The 17,479-nt window shown below is 32.7% G+C and overlaps 1 protein-coding gene across 6 annotated transcripts in view; it reads right to left on the reverse strand.

Annotated features, from left to right (window-relative positions):
- mgl (low-density lipoprotein receptor-related protein megalin) overlaps positions 1-17,479 on the reverse strand; it is a 579,665-nt gene that overhangs the window by 30,921 nt on the left and 531,265 nt on the right. For all 6 annotated transcript variants that reach the window (XM_073975913.1, XM_073975918.1, XM_073975917.1 and 3 more), the window contains one exon: positions 3,656-3,931. In XM_073975913.1, coding sequence (XP_073832014.1) covers positions 3,656-3,931 — 276 coding nt within the window. The remainder of the gene's footprint in view (positions 1-3,655; positions 3,932-17,479) is intronic.

Genomic DNA, 17,479 nt, shown 5'->3' on the forward strand with positions numbered 1-17,479 from the left:
TGGGTACCAAAAACCTCCACCTAAAAATTTATGGTACGTTCAGAAGTGTCGTAAAGCTACAGAAGAAAAGAACGCGGCATATAGAGCAACACTGCATTCAGTAGCAACACGAAGAACGAAAGAAACTTATCTGGAGAAGAGGAGAGAGGAAAAGCGTATTTTCAGGAGAAAAAAGAAGGAGCGTGAGAAACTTGAGATGTTCAGGAGTCAGAATGAAGTCCGAAAATTTTACCAGAGTGTAAAACACCAGACTGAAGGATATGGTGCAGGCACATTCTCCTGTAAAGATGACCAATGGAATCTGGTAACTGATACACATAGCGTACTGAGGATCTGGAAGGAGCTCTTTATGAAGCTTTTGGTATCGAATATGGATGGCGATGAAGATACTCCAGAACCAATCGTAAATGACCATGTTGAATGTCTACCACCTAGCCAAAGCGAGGTTACGACAGCCATTCATCGGCTGAAAAACAATAAGGCAGCAGGAGCTGATGGACCTGCCGCCGAATTGTTCAAGACCGGTGGCGAAATGCTGGTAAGGAGTATGCATCAGCTAATTTGGAACCTCAGCCTACTATGTCCCGTACATAAGAAAGGAGACAAAACGGTTTGTGCAAATTACCGAGGTATAAGTCTCCTTCCCATCGCATATAAAGTGTTGTCGAGCATACTGTGTGAACGCTTAAAACCCATGGTCAATGAAATAATCGGGTCATACCAATGCGGTTTTAGACCTGGTAAGTCGACAATTGACCAAATCTTCACACTGCGCCAAATAGTGGAAAAGACCCACGAAAGACAGATCGACACATACCACCTGTTCGTCGACTATAAGGCCCCGTTAGACAGCCCAATTAGAGCAAAGGTGTTTCAAGCCATGTCTGAGTTTGGCATCCCTGCAAAACTAATTCGACTATGCAGGATGACATTGGCTGACACAATATCAGGGGTTAAAATAGGAAGGAACCTCTCCGAGCCTTTCAACACAAAACGAGGTTTCAGGCAAGGTGACAGTCTATCGTGTGACCTATTTAATATCCTACTGGAAAAGGTCATACGAGATGCGAATATATACGGCCAGAGACAAAAAACAACACGATATACAATAAAGATGTAATGTTGCTTGCATACGCAGATGACATAGACATAATAGGTAGATCAGCGCGAGCTGTAACAGCCACCTTTGAAAAAATTGAAAAAGAGTCTGCCAAAGTGGGTCTGGCAGTCAACGGCGATAAGACGAAGTTTATGCTATCAACACGCAAGTCGTGCAGTAGACTCGGACCAACTGTGGATGTTAATAATTATAAATTTGAGATAGTAAATGACTTTATCTACCTCGGCACCGCCATAAATAAAACCAACAATATAAGCCTTGAAATAAAGAGAAGAATAATATTGGCCAAGAATAATATTGGTCTAAATAAACAGTTTAAAAGCAAAACCACCTATCGTCAAAGAAAACTTACACTTTACCGGACACTGATACTACCCGTTCTTATGTATGGATCTGAAGCATGGGTACTTGCGAAAGCAGATGAGGCTGAACTTGGTGTGTTTGAGTGAAAAATTCTTCGAAAGAGTTATGAACCAATATGTGTTGAAGGTGAATACCGACGTCGTATGGACCACGAGCTATACCAGTCGACCGACATCGATATAGTAAAACGTATCGAACTACAACGATTACGTTGGTTTGGCCATGTCAGCAGGATGGATAAAGATGCCCCCGCCAAAAAGGCATTTGAATACCAGCCACTCGACGGTATACGCCCCAAGGGAAGGCCAAAACTCCGATGGAAAGACCAAGTTGAAAAAGATATCACAAAACATGGCGTCAAAAATTGGAGAAGTAAGGCAAAAGATCGGTGCCTTTGGAAATCTATTCTTAGTTCGGCTTATGGAACAAGACGTTCTGTTTAGTATAAAAGCCATCTAAGTAAGTAAGTAAGTAAGTATGTTCTGCAGCAAAAAACAAAGGTCCTTTTCAAATAGAGTGGATTTTATACCTTACCATTTCTAAGAATAAACATAAATTGTTGCCATTTCCAATTCTGTATACGAATAGTGAGATACTGTAAAGTTACCAAAAATACAATTTTTTGTATTGCATTGCATAGATGATTTGGAGATATTTCATACAAATGTTTTTATATTTCCTATAATCGCTAATCTCTGACATTATTCCTTTAAAAAGATCTAAAAATCCTATTTATTTCAACATTTAATAATTCTTAAAAATGTCCATTACGTATGAGTGCTGTCACAACGTATATATATGTCACCCAATTTCGTATGCGAGAACTAAATCGCCTCTAATTTGCTGCAAAAACTAAAATCCATCCCGTCTATATTGTGAAAATAAATAAAATCCTGTGTTTCCGTACTCCAATTTTTATTAACGTTAAAATTTCCCAAAAAACGTATACGTTTTGTCACAACCTATACGCCTCCCATCGTCAAGGTGATTTCGTGTTTTTTTTTTGAAGCATCTATACAAATTGTCAAACTATTGGCGCATGAATATGTACATTTAATGGATTACAAATTGAGTTTGACATTTTCAATATATTGCAGCGCACGTTGAACCATTTAAAAAAAAAAAAAACAAATTTAAGTGTCACTAACAGCAACTGGAAACGCTTGGAATTCCAGTCATATACAGAATTGGAAATGACAAAAATGGATGTTTATCTTAGAAATTGTGTGGTATGAAATAAAGTTTTTTTGAGAAGGATAAATCTTTGTTTGTTGCTGCGGAATATAAATATTGATTTTATTTGTTATAAAACGAATTAGGAACAAAATGTAAATATCCTTTAAATTTTGTTTTTCATTTTGCGTAAATAAAAATCTGAAGTCAATTATAAGAAATATTTTTATATAATCATATCTCAACATATTATTAGAATAATTGCATTTTTTGATTATTGTTTAAATTTTCCATGACGTATAAGTGCTGTCACATCGTATACGCCACCAATACCCAAGATGATTATTACCCCATAAACCTTGAATCTCCTACTAGAATACTAAAATCCGCATAATCTTCTAACGAAGACTAAGAGTGTTGGCAGTAACACTCTTCATATTGTGCTTTGTTCCCTGGGCTTTTTCTTTTTTTTGAGAATTGGAAATCAATCAATCCACTGCACTAAAATCAAACAAATCTTCTTAAAACCAATCACTCTGTGCAATATGCTCAACCTGAGGTTGCAAATTCATGGGATTTTCCCTTTTTGACATTCCGTAAATTTTCCACAACATTAAGTACATGGCTCGCACAAAGATACACAAGGTCCGAGGCAATAACATCTGTCGATCGCCAGTTTGTTGGTTGGTCGGTCGGTAGGAAAACGAAACAATAGTTGGACAAAAATTCGAATCAAAGGACAAACGCAATGGTCATGTCACAATGTAGACGCCACAGGCCATAGGCAACACATACTATTACGACTGCTACCACTACTACTGCAGCTAATGTGGCTGCTGTTACTAGGATAAATGATGATAGAACAAACAGCTGCCATACCAAACGAACATTCACTCACTTGCCCAAGAAGCCATTGATAACAACAACAATAATAAAAGAGAGAGACAATACAACAAAATTTGCTTTGTAGTGAATATATGTATGAATGTTTGTACTTACTGCATCCCTGTTCATCAGAATTATCGCCACAGTCATCCTTGTGATTGCACTTCAATGAAGCACTAATACACTTTAAGCCATTGGCACAACGAAACTGATCCAGGCGACAGGCGGTGCCCTTGCAGCCCTCTTCATCACGACCATTGCGGCAATCCAAATAGCCATCACAACGTTTTTCCGTGGGCACACATGGACCGGACAAACGACTGCCATCCGAGGGTGGTAAACCGCCGGGTTGATTGCAAAATACATCGGTCGTTTGACATTTTCTGTAAGCTGTAGTTGGACAAAATCAGAGGAGGAATAAAACGGCAATGCAAGGAAGGGATTTTCAACATTGCACCACAGCCATAAAAAATGTTTGCAGACGTTAAAAGAATTCGAAGAAAAAAAAAACGAAATGAAGAATTGGCATCCAGACAAGGAGAATTATATATAAAGATGTGAAATGAAATATATATATATATATATAGATTATTGACAATTTATTGCATCAGATTGCATTGTGTGTCAGTGTGTGAGTGAGTGAGTTGTTAAGATGGGTTTGTATAGTTGATTGTTGATATGAATGAAGTTGGCGTTTTTCATTTTGTTTGTTTGCAAGTTGCGCAGCATCAACAGCAAACATTTACCGAGAGGAGTGTCATCGTAATCGTTATCAAGAGTACCACAAGGCCAAAGAGAATAAGAATGTCAAACAGATAATTTTGATTTTGTTGACATATGAAAAAGGCGAAGAAACAAGCGACAGACGCCATAAAAACAATGACGATGATGATAGTCCAGTCAAGGAAAACAATAAAAAAGAGGAAGGAAAATTAAAAGGAAACGGAAATGATTGTTGATTTTATATTGAGCAAAAAAAATGAATTGCAATTTGTAGGGTGGGTATCGGGGGTGGTAGATAACAGCAGCATCAGCATCAAAGTTGTCATCGTAGTCGTCAGCAGCAGGATTAAGACGGCAAACATGAAATGAAATGAAAAGAAAGGGAAAAGAAAACAATTAATAAGAAAAGGTATTAAAAGAAAAATTATTTCATTTAAAGAAATAATTAATTTTACGCTTATGAAGAAATCGGTATTAATTTAAATGGCAAATAATTTAATATAGTGGAATTGGCATAATATGTTTAACATTTTTTTAAACAAACTCGTGTTTGAAGCTTCCAAATATTATTGTTGGTGACCTAGGATAACAAAAATCCAAGGAAATTAAAAAATCTACCTCTTTTGTCTTCTTTGGGCCTATCAAAAAATCTTTAGAAAAATATACGCCTTCTGTCTTCTTCTGGTCCATCAAAAAATCTACACCTTTTGTCTTCTTCGGGTACATCAAAAAATCCACGCTTTTTGTCTTCTTTGGGTCCATCTAAAAATCTTTAAAAAAATCTACGCCTTTTGTCTTCCTTGAGTCCATCAAAAAATCTTTAAAAAATCTACGCCTTTGGTCTTCTTTGGGTCCATCAAAAAATCTTTAAAAAATCTACGCCTTTTGTCATCTTTGGGTCCATCAAAAAATCTTTAAAAAAATCTACGCCTCTTGTCTTCTTTGGATCCATCAAAAAATCTTTAAAAAAATCTACGCCTTTTGTCTTCTTTGGGTCCATCAAAAAATCTTTACAAAAATCTACGCCTTTTGTCTTCTTTGGGTCCATCAAAAAATCTTTAAAAATCTACTCCTTTTGTCTTCTTCGGGTCCATCAAAAAATATTTAAAAAATCTACGCCTTTTGTCTTCTTTGGGTCCATCAAAAAATATTTAAAAAATCTACGCCTTTTGTCTTCTTTGGGTCCATCAAAAAATATTTAAAAAATCTACGCCTTTTATCTTCTTTGGGTCCATCAAAAAATCTTTAAAAAATCTACGCCTTTTGTCTTCTTTGGGTCCATCAAAAAATCTTTAAAAAATCTACGCCTTTTGTCTTCTTTGGGTCCATCAAAAAATCTTTAAGAAATCTACGCCTTTTGTCTTCTTTGGGTCCATCAACAAATCTTTAAGAAATCTACGCCTTTTGTCTTCTTTGGGTCCATCAAAAAATCTTTAAAAAAATCTACGCCTTTTGTCTTCTTCGGTTCCATAAAAAAATCTTTAAAAAAATCTACGACTTTTGTCTTCTTCGGTTCCATCAAAAAATCTTTAAAAAAATCTACGCCTTTTGTCTTCTTTGGGTCCATCAAAATTTTTTTAAAAAAAATCTACGCCTTTTGTCTTCTATGGGTCCATCAAAAAATCTTTAAAAAATCTACGCCTTTTATCTTCTTTGGGTCCATCAAAAAATCTTTAAAAAATCTACGCTTTTAGTCTTCTTTGGGTCCATCTAAAAATCTTTAAAAAAATCTACGCCTTTTGTCTTCCTTGAGTCCATCAAAAAGTCTTTAAAAAATCTACGCCTTTTGTCTTCTTCGGGTCCATCAAAAAATCTTTAAAAAACTACGCATTTTGTCTTCTTCGGGTGAATTCACTTCTTCGGGTGAATCTTGAAAAAATCTACGACATTGTCTTCTTTGGGTCCACCAAAAAAAAAAAAAAAATTTAAAAAAATCTACGAATTTTGTCTTCTTCGGGTCCATTACAAAAACTTTTCAAAATTTACGCCTTTTGTCTTCTTCGGGTCCATTACAAAAACTTTTAAAATTCTTTGGGTCCATCAAAAAATCTTTAAAAAAATCTACGCCTTTCTTCATCTTTGGGTCCATCAAAAAATCTTTAAAAAAATCTACACCTTTTGTCTTCTTTGGGTCCATCAAAAAATCTTTAAAAAAATCTACGCCTTTTTTCATCTTTGGGTCCATCAAAAAATCTTTAAAAAAATCTACACCTTTTGTCTTCTTTGGGTCCATCAAAAAATCTTTAAAAAAATCTACACCTTTTGTCTTCTTTGGGTCCATCAAAAAATCTTTAAAAAATCTACGCCTTTTGTCTTTTTCGGGTCCATCAAAAAATCTACGCCTTTTGTCTTCTTTGGGTCCATCAAAAAATCTTTAAAAAATCTACGCCTTTTGTCTTCTTTGGGTCCATAAAAAAATCTTTAAAAAATCTACGCCTTTTGTCTTCTTTGGGTCCATCAAAAAATCTTTAAAAAATCTACGCCTTTTGTCTTCTTTGGGTCCATCAAAAAATCTTTAAAAAATCTACGCCTTTTGTCTTCTTTGGGTCCATCAAAAAATCTTTAAAAAATCTACGCCTTTTGTCTTCTTTGGGTCCATCAAAAAAATCTTTAAAAAATCTACGCCTTTTGTCTTCTTTGGGTCCATCAAAAAATCTTTAAAAAATCTACGCCTTTTGTCTTCTTCGGTTCCATAAAAAAAATCTTTAAAAAATCTACGCCTTTTGTCTTCATTGGGTGTATCAAAAAATCTACGCCTATTGTCTTTTTCGGGTCCATCAAAAAAATCTTTAAAAAATCTACGCCTTTGGTCTTCTTTGGGTGTATCAAAAAATCTACGCCTATTGTCTTCTTCGGGTCCATCAAAAAAATTTACGTCTTTTATCTTCTTCGGGTCCATCAAAAAATCTTTAAAAAAATCTAAGCCTTTTTGTCTTCATAAAAAATCTACGCTTTTTGTCTTCTTCGGGTCCATTAAAAAATCTTTAAAAAAATTTAAACCTTTTGTCTTCATAAGAAATGTACGCCTTTTGTCTTCTTCGGGTCCATCAAAAAATCTTTAAGAAAATTTAAGCCTTTTGTCTTCATAAAAAATGTACGCATTTTGTCTTCTTCGGATCCATCAAAAATCTTTAAAAAATCTACGCCATTTGTCTTCTTTGGGTCCATAAAAATTTTATAAAAATGTACGCCTTTTATCTTCTTCGGGTCCATCAAAAAATCTTTAAAAAATTTAAAATCTTTGAAAAATGTACTCCTCTTGTCATCTTCGCTTCCATAAAAAAATCTTTAAAAAATCTACGCCTTTTGTCTCCTTGGGTCCATCAAAAAAATCTACGCCTTTTGTCTTCTTCGGTTCCATAAAAATTCTTTAAAAAGTCTACGCCTTTTGTCTTCTTCGGGTCCTTCAAAAAATCTTAAATAATATACGACTTTTTTCTTCTTCTGATCCATCAAAAAAATTTGTAAAAAATGTACGCCACTTGTCTTTTTCTGCTCCATCAAAACATCATTTGTAAAAATTATTAGAAGAAAAAAGAAGTTGTTTTTTCAAAAATTATTGGTGGGCCTGAAGATGCCAAAAACAAATCATTTTAGGTGTTATAGATGGACCTAAAGATGTGGCTTTGTTATAGATTTTTTTTTAATTTATGGATTTTAAAGATATTTGAAAGGATTTTAAAAGATTTCTAGATGAATCCTAGGCAAACAAAAAACCTTATTTTTTAAGGAAATTATAGGTAATTTTCAATATATCATCCGTGATTCCAATATTGATTTTCAATCATTATTATTCTTAAACTTTCCTGAATGTGTTCCTTTAATATTTATTTTTCCCATTCCATAATTGTTTTTAATTCTTTGTATGACTCTTATGTTTATTGCAATTATTATGACTCTTCATTATTTACAGACTTAATATCCCAAGGGGAAATAAATATGTACTTAAATTATCTCCATATTAATAAGTATTAAATATACACACAGAGACTGAAAGATAAATTTATTCACAAACAACTTTAAGTATAGATGCAAGTAAAATGCGTTTGTAATTATATCTTTTGCTTATCTTTTAAATACATCTTTCAATAAATAACAGCCAATAAATTTTAAGGCACACACACATAAATTTTTTTGAACGCATTTACGTGTACGTGTGTCGTTCAGAAGTTGTGTTTAATTTAGAGTTGCCATTTTATTATCTTTTCTCTCTTTTCTTTGAAAGTATAAAAACGGAGTAAAAATCTTCCAGTCCTATAATAATTATAATAGGAATGTAAATAATGGTACACATTCCAATTATTATTTATTATTTTTTTCCCAACTTCCTTTAATTAAATCCAAATGCTTCATATGACAACAGTGATGCAAGTTCATGTGTGACAATTCACAACCAAAAGTCAATATGTTCCATCAATAAATAAAACATTGAATACAAAGTTGAATACTCATCTCAAATGTCACCATATTAATAATGCAGTGTGAATGATGGCAAGGGATGAAGCAAAAGAAGAAAGAAGTCATTTTTGGTATACTCCTTTAAGGACAAAACATTAATGACAGCAAGTAATGCAGCAACAGGGACAAAGAGCGGACATCAAGGGAAGAACTAAGATAAAATAAGAAGGCGACATTGTTACAGAAGGTTTCACATTTACCAAACTAAGTATGTTTGTGTACATACTCACATACATACATATGTACATATAGCATAGTTTCATTTTATTAGGAAATTGTTTACCAATATTTTGCAACTAATTTGTGTAATTATTTTTGAACTTTGCTTAGCAAATTGTCTACAGCAAACAGGATTAATATTATCACAACAACCATATGTGTCAGATTCCAAAGTTATATGAAGATTAATATAATTTTGGTAATACACAGAAGAGGAAATAAATAGCATGTGATATGCTGATGCTGCTATTGAACCCTTTGGAGACGGATGTGGTGATTTTAATTAAATTTTTAAGTGTTGTTGTTGCTCAATGTATATGTGTATGTTTAATATGGATCTTTTGCAAATCACCAATGCTGGGATGACACTAAACCACATTTGGAGAAATGTATGGCGTGACATACAACATAGTAATAAAAGTATAGAAAAATTGTCAAAGGAACCACATGGGTCTAATTTATTAACAACTATCAATCCAGTACAACATCGACCTAAAGAGTATTCACACTTGCCGAGGAGATAACAAATGCTCAAAACAGTGCACTTGAAACGTAAACTTTAGATAAAAACAATACATCTTCCACAATTATGAGAACGTATACGTTGTGTCAGTACTCATACGCTTTGTATACCACATTAATGTTAATACCAGACGAGGATTATTTATGTGTTCCCAAAGGGAATAAAAACTTGAATGTTTTTGTTGGTGGACCCGATGAGGACGAGATTCATGAATTGATTTTTTAGGATTAAGATTTTTAATGGACCCAAGAGGCCAACATGCGTAGATTTTTTAAATATGTTTTGATAGACTCGAAGTGGATAAAAGTCTTTTATTTATTAAAGTTTTTTAGGAGGACAAAGAGCTCACAAGAGGCGTAGATTTTTTAAAGATTCATTAATCGACACGTAGAGGACAAAAAGCGTGGATTTTTTAAAGATTTTTTTATGGACCCGAAAAAGACAAAACGCGTAGATTTTCTAAAATATTTTTTAATGGATCCGAAGAAGACAAAAGGCGTAGATTTTTTAAAAAAAAATATGGAACCGAAGAAGACCAAGGGCGTAGGTTTTTTGATGGATCAAAGACACAAAAAGCGTAGATTTTTAAATTTTTTTTTGATGGACCCGAAGAACACAAGAGGAGTAAATTTTTCAAAAAAGTGAGTGTGATTCTCGTTCATATGAGAATACTAGACACTTAAAGAGTTCGGTTTTTCGCTAAAAAGGCATCATTTCAAAAACTGAGAAGCCAATTGATAATTCCCTTCGCCGGGATGAAATCATGATATTGGTAGCGATCAGTAAAATTTTGCAACACTGTCAGTTCGTTTTGAAAAACATTACTCTCTGTAATAGAGGGTAATAAATGAAGTTAAGCCAATGGGGGAATACTCAACTCAAGCAATCAAAAAAAAAAAAAAAAAAAAAAATTGTAAATTAAAAAAAAAAATTGATGGACATGAAGAAGACAAAAGGCGTACATTTTTTAAAATTTTTTTTGATGGACCCGAAGAAGACGAAATTTGTAAACTTTTTAAAGGCGTAGATTTTTTAAAGATTTTTTTGATAAACCCAAAGAAGACAAAAGGCGTAGATTTTTTAAAGATTTTTAATGAACCCGAAGAAGACACAAGGCGTAGATTTCTTAAAGATTTTTTAATGGACCAGAAGAAGACACAAGTCGTAGATTTTTTTAAAGATTTTTTGATGGACCCGAAGAAGACAAAATGCCTAGATTTTTATAAACAAATTTTGATGGACCCAAAGAAGACAAAAGGCCTAGATTTTTATAAACAAATTTTGGTGGACCAGAAGAAGACAAAATGCCTAGATTTTTATAAACAAATTTTGATGGACCCAAAGAAGACAAAAGGCCTAGATTTTTATAAACAAATTTTGGTGGACCAGAAGAAGACAAAAGGCGTAAATTTTTTTAAAGATTTTATTTTTTTTTATGGACCCGAAGAAGACGAAAGGCGTAAATTTTTTTAAAGATTTTATTTTATTATATTTTATTTATTTATTTTTTTTTGATGGACCCGATCGACAGAAGGCCTAGATTTTTATAAAGAAATTTTGATGGACCCGAAAAGACAAAAGGCGTAAATTTTTTTAAAGATTTTAATTTTTTTGTTTTTTTTTTGATTGACCCGAAGAAGACAAAACGCCTAGATTTTTATAAACAAATTTTGATGGACTCGAAGAAGACAAAAGGCGTAAATTTTTTAAAGATTTTCTTCTTTCTTCTTTTATTTGCCCATCCGTTGTTCGGATATAAGCGATCATACATTAAATCGTTTTACAATAATTATATTACATTTCAGAATATATAAATATTTTCTTGTATATATTTTTGTTATTTATATTGTCGGCAGTTCTCTATTTTTGGCCGCCCTAAACAAGTTCCTTTCGTCATCGTAGCCAGTCCAATCTTGAATATTTTTAAGCCAGGAGAGTTCTCTTCTTCCTCTACTGGGTCTTCCTTCAATTTTCCCTTTGAGAATTGTTTGGATGAGTTGGTATTTATCATTTCTCATTATGTGGCCGAAATATGAGATTTTCCTATTTTTTATCGTTTTAATCAATTGTCGATCCACGTTCATTCTTCTTAAAACTTCATTGTTAGTTACTCGATCGGTCCAGGGTATTTTTAAGATTCTTCTATAGATCCATAGTTCAAATGCCTCTAGTTTTTTTTCATCTTTGGCTTTAATTGTCCATGTCTCTGCTGCATATAGTAGTACAGACCATACGTAACATTTCACAAATCTAACTTTTGTTTGAAGACCGATATCATGACTTGTTAGTAATTTATTGTATTTATAAAATGCTCCTCTGGCCATCTCTATTCGACATCGAATTTCATGTGATATGTCCCATTTGTCATTTATCAATACTCCCAAATATTTGAATGTAGTTACTTTTTCAATTTCTGTGTTATGGATTGTCAGCGATGTGTTGTTATATGTGTTCTTTCTACTGATAATCATGTATTTTGTTTTTGTGATGTTAATTTTAAGCCCATATAATTCGCTTACCGTTGTAAGTTTGTCTATTGCTTTTTGTAGGCCATTTAGACTGCTTGCTAGAATTGTCGTATCGTCTGCATATCGTATGTTATTTATAAGAACACCATTGGTTCGTATTCCCATTTTCTCATTTTGCAAGGCCTCCGTGAATATTTTTTGGGAGTAAATATTGAATAAAAGAGGCGATAATATACAGCCCTGCCTGACGCCCATTGATATTGCGATTTCGTCGGTGAGTTCGCCGTTAACATCAATGCATGCATTTTGGTTCATTTTGGTTTGGATTTTAATATTTTTAAATTTTTTCATGGACCGAAGAAGGCAACAGTCTTAGATGTTTTAACGATTTTTTGATGGACCCGAAGAAGACAAAAGGCGTAGATTTTTGATGGACTCAACGAAGACAAAAGACGTCGATTTTTTAACGACTTTTTGATGGACCCAAAGAATACAAAAGACGTAGATTTTTTGATGGACCCAAAGAAGACGGAATGCGTAGATTCTTTAAAAATGTTGTAGTGGACCCGAAGATGAAAAAAGCTGTAGATTTATTAAAGATTTTTTGATTCACCCCAAAAAGACAAAAGGCTTACATTTTTTGATGGACCCAAAGAAGACAAAAGGTGTAGATTTTTTAAAGATTTTTGGTGGGACCGAAAAAGTCAAAAGGCTTAGATTTTTATAAATACATTTTGATGGACCCGAAGAAGACAAAGGGCGTATATTTTTTAAAGATTTTCAGATGGACAAAAAATTTACAAAGCTTTGGACCGAATTGGGCTGAAAATCTTTAAAAATCCAAGTCATTTGTAAATTTTCGTCCACCTGAAAATCTTTAAAAAAACCAAATCCTTTGCAAGTTTTGGGTCCATCTGAAAATCTTTAAAATATCCACGTCCTGTGTAAGTTTTGAGTCCATCTGAAAATCTTTAAAATATACACATCCTTTCTAATTTTTGGGTCCATCTGAAAATCCTAAAAAATCCACGTCCCTTGTAAGTTTTGGGTCCACCTGAAAATCTTTTAAATATCCACGTCCTTTGTAAGTTTTGGGTCCACCTGAAAATCTTTTAAATATCCACGTCCTTTCGAAATTTTGAAACCACCAGAAAATCCTTAAAAATCCACCTCTTTTGCATGTTTTGGGTCCATCTGAAAATCTTAAAAAAAATCCTCGTCCTCGGAGTGTTTCGGAGTGTATACAATTGAACAACGGTGGCGCCTAATTGTCCTCTTTAATTCTATTTCAAATTTTTACGAAAGAGCGTTTATTTAAACTTTTAAATTCCTCTTTTGTTGCGCGGTTTCGGTGCTTTTAAAATTCTTAAATATCCACGACTCTGCGGTTTCATAACGCAAATTACACAGTACAAAAAAATTGTTTTTTTTTTTTAAATTACAAGAAACCCCGCACACCTAAATAGGCGTGTCAAGTTCCGGCCATTTCAACAGTTTTTGAAATATTCGATATCAGATTCCTTGGAATCCTTGTATTTTAGGATTAAAGTGTCTTTGGCAGTATTACTGACAACAATGTGGGGTATATTTTTATGAAAAAAATTAACCCTCATGCGAGTCACTAAACGGATCTTTTTGGTCCCTTTTTTCAAAAACGTTTAAAAACTCCTTTAAAATGTGATCGTATCAGATCAAAATATTCTACAAAATTATTTGTCATAAAATTTTACTGTAGGTCCCCGAATACACCAAAACTCGAAATCGTACCTAAACGTCAGGAATCTGCCAAAAGTAAAATCACGTTTTAGGGTTAATGTTGTACTTTATCTGAGTTTATAAGTTTTATCCCACAAAACTTCATTCTACATAGAAGACGTCAAAGACAAAAATATTCTCCATCAAATTTCAATATAATTCGCTGAATAAATGAAATGTGTATTTGCAATATATGCAAGGATTCCAAGGAATCTGATCTCGAATATTTCAAAAAATTTAGAAATGGGCGGAACTTGCTACACATATTTTACTTCCCGACGTAAACATTCAAAACGCCGATACACGTGTCTTCTTTTTTTCGGTCCTCTTTCATAATCCGGCCGAATTATCTTGTAATTATGTTTTGTGTTGTACAGTGTTATCAAACTCTCATCTCATTTGTTATAGGTAATTAGGTCCTTGGCAAATGTAATTTGAATACACTTCATGTATTTATATATTGGATTAAAATAACATTTAATTGAACAAATTATTTGGCATTATCTTTCATCGAGGGTTATTTTATCGTAATCATCCTTATCATTGTTTACACAAATAACATTTAATTGGTTCTTAGCAAAATGCCAAAGAATATTACATGAAAAGTACATAAACTATTATTATTATTATTGTTGTTACATTACTGTGTGTATATTAGAGTGCAACGAAAAATATTTAAAAACAAATTATATGAACCCAACACTATTTATACCTTACAACATTACAAGTAGAGAGTGTATTATTTTTAATATGATTAATGGTAGCAAGGGAACAAATATTCTGACATTGATGGATTTTTGTTGTGGTTCAATTTTTTTTCGAATCTGTAAGGAATCCATTTAGACAGTGGTAAATACATCTTAACCATTTCTAATATATTTTATAACGACATTATTGACTTGACAATATAATCAATATTAATATATCAGCCTAAAACATTTTTCAAACTGTAAGCAATATTCTTTCTTTCGATAAACTCTATTTCACTACAAGCCAAAACACACACACACACTCACGCATGTCTTACAAAAGGAACTAATATGTATAAAACTTAAATATAATAAAATTGGAGCAAACGGATACTAAGACAAGAATGGCCATAATGAACAATGACGACAACAACAACAACAACGATTTAAGATAACAAAACTATTATAATTACTTTTAACTAAAATTTTATGTCCTCTTTATGGAACAATGGAAGTTAACAAACGGCAACTATAATAACAACAATTCCTTGAATACATTATGGCGTGGGTGAATGAAGAAAGGAGATCAAAATCCGTCCGTTAGTAACAATAATTTGGACTCTTTTGTTTCATGTTTCCTTCACATGCATGACAATATTGTAAAGACATGTACTTAGAACATATCCGTTTACATCAACATTTACATAAATGTTACTTTTTCAAACTTATGTTGCTTTATTCTTATTCCTTCCATGTGTGTGTAACTATATGTGCCACTGTACGTGTCTGTCTGTTTGTAGCATCCTTTTTATGGAAACATATTCTGCATAATGATGTTACATCAATGCTAAATATTTTTCACTCTAACTTTATTATCACAATGTAGGGAGAGACACAGAGTAGTAATTTTTGTTGCTCTCTACAAATAGGGGTCGGAGGGGAATTATAGTAGAGTAGATATTCTACATGTCTATGGAAATTTTTGGCATGTGTTTTTATTATTCATGTATGTAGTTACATACATACATATGTATGAAGATGTTATCATTTCTCTCTCTCATTTTCCACTTCCGTCAAATTCGACAGTTATGTAAATGTTGAAAATATTTTATACCCGAGTATAGGTGTTTGTGAGTTGGCGTTACAATTTGATGACATGCAACTTAAGTTGCTAAATGAACTAAGAAATGTTGTACAATGTACACCCTAATATAAGTGGCATAAAGTTTTGAATTCTTGCAAAATGCATGCTAAGATGTAGTAGCAATTGACATTCATTAGAGTTTTTTAGTGTTGTAACTACTGAGTAATGAATGTTTTATAAATTGATGTAGGATAATCTTCATCCGATTTGAAAGGTGTGCGGAAAATAATTCAATATTTTAAATAATAAAGAATCATAAAGACTACTATAGTTATAATGACTCCTTTATTCATTGACCTCTGCGGCGCTCATACAGACTCCATTCGACATAATTACTCCAATAATCAATAAGCCTCCTGAGGTCATAATGTATCTTCTAGTCTACAGAAGTTAGAATAACTGCAGCACCCATGATGATTTTGATTTTTAGAGTTATTATGATTTTCAAAATCTTTATGACTTTCAAAGTTATTATGACATGATATAACATGATAACTCTCAATATTATGAGTTTGAGAGTCATTATGACTTTGGGAGTCATTATGATTTTCAGAGCTATTAATATTATTTTCAAAGTAATTATGGGCTTAAAATTCATTATGACTTTGAGAGTCATTATGATTTTAAGAACCATTATGACTTTCAGAGTCATTATGGCATTGAGAGTCATTCTGACTTTGAGAGTGATTGTGATTTAATAGTCATTATGATTTTGAGACTCTGTAACGTTGAAATTCATGATTTTCAGAGTCATTGTGACTTTGAAAGAAATTATGAATTTTAGACTCAATATGACGTTGAGAATCATTAGGACTTTTATAGTCATTATGATGTTGAGACTCATTATGATTTTAAGAATCATTATGCATTGAGATCGTTACGACATTGAGAGACATTGTGACTTTGAGAGTCATTGTGATTTAAGAGTCATTATAATTTTGAGACTCTATGACTTTGAGATTCATTATGACCTTCAGAGTCGTTGTAACTTTGAAAAAAAAATTATGAATATTACTATGACTGTGAAAGTCATTATGACTGTGACTTTGAAAGTCATTAGACTTCAAGATTAATTTTTACGTTAAGAGACTTTACATCTTTGACAGTCATTATTAATTCGAAACTCGTTATGACTTTGAGAGTCATTACGACTTTGAGAGTCATTTTGACTTTGAGAGTCATTACGACTTTAAGAGCCATTATGTATTTCAAATTCATTATGATTTTGAGAGTGATTATGGCATTGAGAGTCATTATGACTTAAATCCCCATTATTATATGTCTTGTTTTGTTATTGATTGGATTTTTCGTGCAGATTTATAGCGTTCCAGTTAACTCAAGGTTGCAAGTGATGATTAAATTTCAAAGAGGACCTTAATAGCATACAATTTTAATTTTAAAATTTTAAATTAAAGTCCACCAAATTGGTTCATTTTTCGATTTCAAATCCATCGAATAGTAAAAAAAAAACATATAATAGTGGCTCTAAGAGTCATTAGACTTTGAGAGCCATTGTGATTTCAGAATTATTATTATTTTCAGAGTTATTACGTCTTTCAGGATCATTATGACTTTGAGAGTCATTACTACGTTGAGAGTCATTACGACTTTGAGAGTCATTATGACTTTGAGAGCCATTATGTATTTCAGAATCATTATGACTTTCAGAGTCATTACGATATTGTGAGTCATTGTGATTTTGAGAGTCATTATGACTATGAGAGTTATTATGACTTTCAGAGTCATTATGATATTGAGGGTCATTATGACATTGATAATCGTTATGACTTGTAACTTTGAAACAAATTATGAACTTTAGAGTCACTATGACAGTGAGAGTCATTATGACTATGACTTTGAAAGTCATTATGACTTCAAGATTTATTTTTACGTTAAGAGTCTTTAAACCTTTGACAGTCATTATTAATTCGAAATACGTTATAACTTTGAGAGTCATTA

This window comes from Musca autumnalis, unplaced genomic scaffold (assembly GCF_047663935.1).
Source record: "Musca autumnalis isolate F117 unplaced genomic scaffold, ASM4766393v1 scaffold_3, whole genome shotgun sequence".
Lineage (NCBI taxonomy): Eukaryota > Metazoa > Arthropoda > Insecta > Diptera > Muscidae > Musca > Musca autumnalis.